The sequence below is a fragment of the Oreochromis aureus genome, linkage group 6 (assembly GCF_013358895.1).
Source record: "Oreochromis aureus strain Israel breed Guangdong linkage group 6, ZZ_aureus, whole genome shotgun sequence".
Classification (NCBI taxonomy): Eukaryota; Metazoa; Chordata; class Actinopteri; order Cichliformes; family Cichlidae; genus Oreochromis; species Oreochromis aureus.
The window spans coordinates 29123890-29130661 of NC_052947.1; the positions used below are offsets into that span (position 1 = coordinate 29123890).

The 6772-nt window shown below is 41.3% G+C and overlaps 1 protein-coding gene across 1 annotated transcript; it reads left to right on the forward strand.

Annotated features, from left to right (window-relative positions):
• Positions 1 to 682: 682 nt before the first annotated feature.
• LOC120440645 (protein ZBED8-like) lies at positions 683 to 2398 on the forward strand. Its single transcript, XM_039613506.1, has one exon. The coding sequence runs from the start codon at positions 683 to 685 to the stop codon at positions 2396 to 2398; it is 1716 nt and encodes a 571-aa protein (XP_039469440.1).
• Positions 2399 to 6772: the final 4374 nt, after the last annotated feature.

Sequence of the window (6772 nt, forward strand, 5' to 3'; positions counted from 1 at the left end):
CTTGGGTGTCAGCTCCCTTTTGTTTTGTTTGCTGTCAAGATGATCCTACACTGCTTCAATAACGTTGTGATCAGGCTCTGTGGGGAGCAGGGGAATCCATGACTGGTAATATATAATTGTGTAATTTTAAAAAAAAAATCCAGGTAGTGTATTTGAGATCATTGTCATGCAGAAAAGTGAAGCCGCTCACAATCAGATGCTTTCCAGATGGCATGGTGCATCAGATTCTGTGTTTGTGATCTCTAAGACCATTGGATGCAGCCTCCACCATGTTTTACCAATGGCCGTAGACCAGTGGTTCTTAACCTGGGTTCGATCGAACCCCAGGGGTTCGGTGAGTCGGTCTCAGGGGTTCGGCAGAGCCTCCACCGCGGAGGTCACAGAGGTCCAGACACACCCGAATTATATGTAAATTGGTAATGACACGCCCCCTTCTGGCCATCACTGGCTGCAGACTGTCACACTACACTGCTTGGCCAATCAGGGCTGTGGGGAATGTAGCGCGCGCAGTAGTCAACATGTGAATGTCGTGGTAGTACTTCGTGTGATTTATTTTAACATTTTAATCCATACTAACTATGTCGGGCAAAAAAAGAAAGTGGTCGGACGAATATGTACAGTATGGATTCACATGTATCACGGAACGTGATGGGAGTGAGCGTCCTATCTGCATCCTATCTGCATGATTTGCAATGCCAAGTTGAGCAACTCTAGTCTCGCACCGGCAAAACTAAAGGAACACTTCTTGAAGCTGCATGGAGACGGGGAATACAAGAACACAACACTTGCTGAATTCAAGGTGAAGAGAGCCAGATTCGATGAAAGGCCCACTCTGCCTGCTCTTGGATTTGTACCCGTTAACAAACCGATCCTCACAGCATCGTACGAAGTTGCTTACCTGATCGCAAAGCAGGGCAAGCCACACACCATTGGTGAAACACTCGTGAAACCAGCTGCGTTAAAGATGGCAAATCTGATACTCGGAACAGCGGCCGAAGGTAAATTATCCCAAATTCCTCTTTCAAATGACACCGTCAGCGACAGAATAGAAGACATGAGTAAAGACATCTTGGCTCAAGTAGTCGCTGATCTGATTTCAAGCCCGGCAAAATTCAGCCTTCAGCTCGATGAGAGCACAGACGTTGCTAATCTAAGCCAGCTTACTGTTTTTGTGCGCTATATGAAAGATGACATGATAAAAGAAGATTTTTTATTTTGTAAGCCTCTTACAACAACAACTAAGGCAGCCGATGTGAAGAAGCTTGTGGATGACTTCTTCAGAGACAACAATCTTTCATGGGACATGGTTTCTGCAGTTTGTACGGACGGAGCTCCAGTCATGCTGGGAAGAAACTCTGGCTTTGGTGCGCTAGTAAAAGCCGATGCACCACACATCATTGTGACTCATTGTATTTTGCACAGGCATGCATTGGCAACAAAAACCTTGCCTCCAAAAATGGCAGAAGTATTAAAAACTGTGGTGGAATGTGTGAACTATGTGCGAAATAGTGCTCTGAGGCACCGCATCTTCAGTGAGCTGTGTAAAGAAATGGGCTCTGAATTCGAGGTACTTCTGTACCATTCTAATGTTCGGTGGTTATCCCGGGGACAGGTGCTGAATCGTGTTTTTGCCATGCGTGTGGAATTAGCCCTGTTTTTGCAAGAGCACCAACACCGTCATGCAGATTGCTTCAAAAATCCTGAGTTCCTTCTCATTTTAGCGTACATGGCTGATATATTCGCAGCTCTCAATCATCTCAATCAGCAGATGCAGGGTGGTGGAGTCAATATCATAGAACCGGAAGAACACCTGAAGGCTTTTCAAAAAAAGCTAACGTTATGGAAACGACGAACAGAGAACAACAACTTCGCAAACTTCCCCCTTCTAGACAACTGTGTAAGTAAGGTCGAAGATGTGTCTGGAATCGGAGATATTTCTGTATCCATGGAACTGAAGCAATCAATTGCAACGCACTTAGATGAGCTTGTAAAGTCTCTCGACAGATATTTCCCTACAAGAGAGTCATATCCAGCATGGGTGAGACAGCCGTTCACGTTTGCTGTTGATACAGCAGATGTCAATGATGAATACCTTGCCGAAATCATTGAAATTCAGCAGAGCCAGGTTCAACAGCAAGTCTTCAGAACAACAACGCTCTCAACGTTTTGGTGTCGACAAATGGACAAGTATCCAGTTATTGCTAAGAAAGCCCTGGATTTTTTTATACCATTTGTTACAACATATCTTTGCGAGCAATCCTTTTCGACGATGCTGGACATAAAAACGAAGAAAAGGAACAGACTTTGCTGTGAAAATGACATGAGACTGGCACTTGCCAAGGTGAAGCCACGCATATCTGAACTGGTCTCTCAAAGGCAACAGCAGAAGTCACACTGATTTGCAGGTATGTAATTTGTTGTAAGTTCATGCATTGTGTTGGTTTTGTTCTTTGAACAAGGTGATGTTCATGCACGGCTCATTTTGTGCACCAGTAAAAAACATATCTATGTCTTGAATTTGAAAAAAAAAAAAAAAATTACTTTTCATTAAAGAGGGGTTCGGTGAATGCGCATATGAAACTGGTGGGGTTCGGTACCTCCAACAAGGTTAAGAACCACTGCCGTAGACATTCACTGTTTACCTCTACTGACCTGCTCTGTAAACACTGGTCACATTTTGAACCAACGATTTAAAATTTGGATCGATCACTCCTTAAAACCTGTTTCCACTGATTTCTAGTTCTTGTGTAAATTAGAATATCTCCGCCTATTCTTCTTGTTTCCCTTCCTTAAGCAAGAGTGGAGACACAACGCTAGTTCAACCCTTAAGTCAGCAGCCTTTTTTATGCTTGAGTAATTCATATGTCAGTGTTAAGTGGCATAATAATTTAAAAAAGAGAAAAGAAAAATATCCTCTAAAAATGTTCAGGTATAAGGACTGGACTGAAAAAGCAACCAATGCAAAAAAAATTAAAAGAACTTCAGAAAGTCTGAGGAACTATTGCTCAGAACCACTTCCCCTGCAAAAATTACAAGACAGTCTGGCTCCTTTGGAAGCAAATTGTAAAGAAATAAGGGGACTTCGTCACTCATCCAAGTGACTTCTTCAGTCCCAGCTGACTGCAGGTTTTCATAACCTTATAAACAGTACATCTGTATAATGACTGAAACTAGCACCACTAGCATCTATGTGTCACGAGTATCGGAACAGCTGAGACGCATTTTCTCTAAACGCCACGTCTCTGTGGCTTTTAAAACTCACGCTGTACCTAAAATTGATTCACCCCAAGGATCCAGTTCCCCGGCACAAACAGAAAAATATACTGTACAAGGTTACATCTTGGAAACCAAATAACCTCTAGCTAAGTAGATGCCACAATACAGAAGAGCTAACTCATCAGGCCAGGACTCCACAGTCTATTTACACCTACAGGCCAGTGCCCACTCTGTCAATGATGAGGATGTACACATCCTGGACAGAGAGGAACGCTGGTTTAGAATAGAATAGAATAGAATAGAATAGAATAGAATTCAACTTTATTGTCATTGCACATGTCACAGGTACAGGGCAACGAAATGCAGTTTGCATCCATCCAGAAGTGCTTTAGTCGTGATATAGATATATTACAATATATATTAGCAATAATATAGATGTGTAAGTATATTACAGAAATGGGTCTATTATGGTATGTTATAATGTACATGGTGTGAAGTATGTTATGAATATTCTATATCTATAAGTATGTACAGGCTGTAGTGAGTACAAGCTATGTACAGGCTATGAACAGGATATAAATATGAAATAAAAACTATACAGAAATCTGAGATATACAGTTATACAGAAATGTGAACTATGCAAGTTATAAACAGTTGTAGGATTAAAAATTATCGTATGTACAGAATGATATTTACACAGAACTATACAGTAGTGGTAAAGTGCTAGTGGTTGTGGGTGTGTGTATGTTCAGTCCATGTGTTTAACGTGGGTCAGATGTCAGGAGGCAGAGTTCAGGAGTCTGACAGCTGTGGGGAAGAAGCTGTTCTGGTACCTGGTGGTCTTAGTCCGGAGGCTCCTGTAGCGCCTCCCAGAGGGCAGGAGGGTGAAGAGTCCATGTGATGGGTGACTGGGGTCTCTGATGATTTTCCCAGCCCTTTTCAGACACCGCTTCCTGTAGATGTCCTTTATGGCAGGAAGTGGTGCTCCGGCGATGCGCTGGGCAGTTTTCACGACCCTCTGCAACGCCTTCCGGTCCGAGGCAGAGCAGTTCCCGTACCAGACTGTTATACAGTTGGTCAGGATGCTCTCGATGGTGCAGCGATAGAAGTTCACCAGGATGTCTGAGTTTGAGCGGGGAGTCAAAGAGTCGATTATGTGAAAAGGGAACAACCATCTTTGAACCGAGGAGGGGGCCTGAGGGTACATCTTATACCATCCTACATTGCTGTAAGTGCAGTCATTCCCCAACTCTCTGTGAATGGTACAGCTGACCGTTGATCAATGGTCACGACAATTTGCATATCAATGATCATGAAACTAACCTCATGGCCCATTGTTAGTCAGTGGTGCTAGTTTCAGTCATTGTGCAAATGTACTGTTTATAAGGTTGGGGACACCTGCAGTCAGCTGGGACTGAAGAAGTCACTTGGATGAGTGATGAAACGTTTCTCTCACTGAAAATGCTAAGTCCAGATGAACAGAATCAACTTTTTGGGTTTCCTTATCTGGATGATTGAGCATGCATCAAGACTAAATAAGGGTGGGCTCAACTTTTGTACATGAACTGTATCTGAACCATATGTTCCTCAAATAACCCTGCCATTCTATCCCCTTTCTTTCATTCTACTCCATTTCTTTTTCTTTAACTGCTTATCTAATTCAAGGCCACAGGGACACTGAAGCCTATCCCAGCTGCCAGTGGGCGAGGTGAGAGGCAGCTGCATCCTGAACAGGTTGCCAGTCTGTTTCACAGGTCTGAAACAGTCAAATTCACACCATGGCCAATTTAGAATTTCGAAATGAACTTATCAAGCATGTCTTTGGACTGTGGGAGGAAACCAAAGAGCCAAGCGAGAGCCCATGCAGAAAAAAGAAGAACATGTAAATTTGACAAAAAGGACCTATAGCCAGTCTGCAGGTTAGAACCCAGGACTTTTCAGTACCATCCAGAAACGGCATTCTGTGGCAGTTTGTTATCCCATTCATTTATCCTACAAAAGTCATAAAGCTTGCCTTTAGTTGAGAGCCCTAAGCTCGGTCATATCCAGATGCCAGTAAATGATACAACCAGGCCATTTCATTCGATTAATTTTGCCTCTGGCTCCTTCTGCTTTTCTGAAAATGAAAATAACCATTTAGTGGTAGAAGAAGTTTAAGCCGTGCATGAGTTCCATTCTGCTGTTGAAGGCAGATTAAGTGAAGGTGTGGAAACCTTTAATCTTGGTCCTAAATTAACATTATTAGCACATGTACATCAGAGAGAATACCCACTAAACCTGATTATACCAGAAAATCCCATTAGTCATTCAAATGCAAGTGACAGTGTCGCTTTCTTCAGGCCTCCAAACATATAAGAAAATTCATCACAGCTTCAGAGATTTTTTTTTTTATTTAAGCTTAAATATATTATGAAAATTACTATTTTAAGAAAGTTAATGAGACCCACTGTGTCATAATTAGGTACAGTTTTCCATGTAGCAATCTCTCCAACTGACTACCTAGAAAACTCAACGGCGTGTCATCATAAGTATGCTGAAAATAAATATGCATAATCTGTATAAATTCTCTGGTATCCTTGCACTCTGTTATGGGTTAGACTTTATTAGTTGAAAGGTTTGTACACTAAGTAATTAGACAAAAAGAGAATGGATTTGTATTTACATTGCTTGTAATTATACAGCTGACATTACATTTCTTTTCCCAGCATGACCTTGCTCCTTAACTAAACTGTTATTGAGTTTTACTGATTTCCCTCCAAGCATTTAAAAAATAGCACCATAAGTATAAAGTTACTGTTGAAATGGTGGTATTGTTGTCAGTGCAGACCTTTGCTATATTAAAAGCTATTGTGTGAATGATTTTGCTTCATCCTACTGACTTTATTAATCTGAAGGACATTCAGTATGAAGTTGGGTATAAGAGGTAAAAAAAGAAACTCAGAATAACAGAATCAACCTGCGTGACAAAAATACCAAAATAGTCACAATGCTGTTGTTGCTAATTAGTAATGCCTAATTTAGAATTAATGGAAGAATCCGATTTTCCTCTTTGTGTCTCCTTGACAGTCAGAAAGCACACGCTCTGTGTAACCCTTATCCTTATCTAAATTATAAATTTATCTCCCAAAGAAATCTCCCAGAAGACCCCTGAAGTCAGTTCCAATTGTGGTAATGATGTACAAACTCAGACTGACTGAGTGATTGTAGCTGTGACTATGGTGCAGAGTGTTGCATCTTGACATATAATTCTGTTGTTTGTCCCAGTTTGAGGCTTTTTCACTTGGAGAAATGCTTGTAAAATATGTCAAGGTAATATAACAAATTGTTGCTCCTCAACGTATAATCATACTGCATTATTTCCAAGGCAAAAGTCTGAGACTGTAGACAAAGTAACATTTATATCTTCAATTAGAATTTTTTTTTTTTTTTTACGGACAGGTGTGCATACTACTTTTAGCGAATCAACAAGTCTTCTCAGGCATTTTTGCCTAAGAATAAAGCTGCCAGCAGATGCTAAATCACCTGTTTGGGCTATTTTCTCCCCCTCATCTTCTCT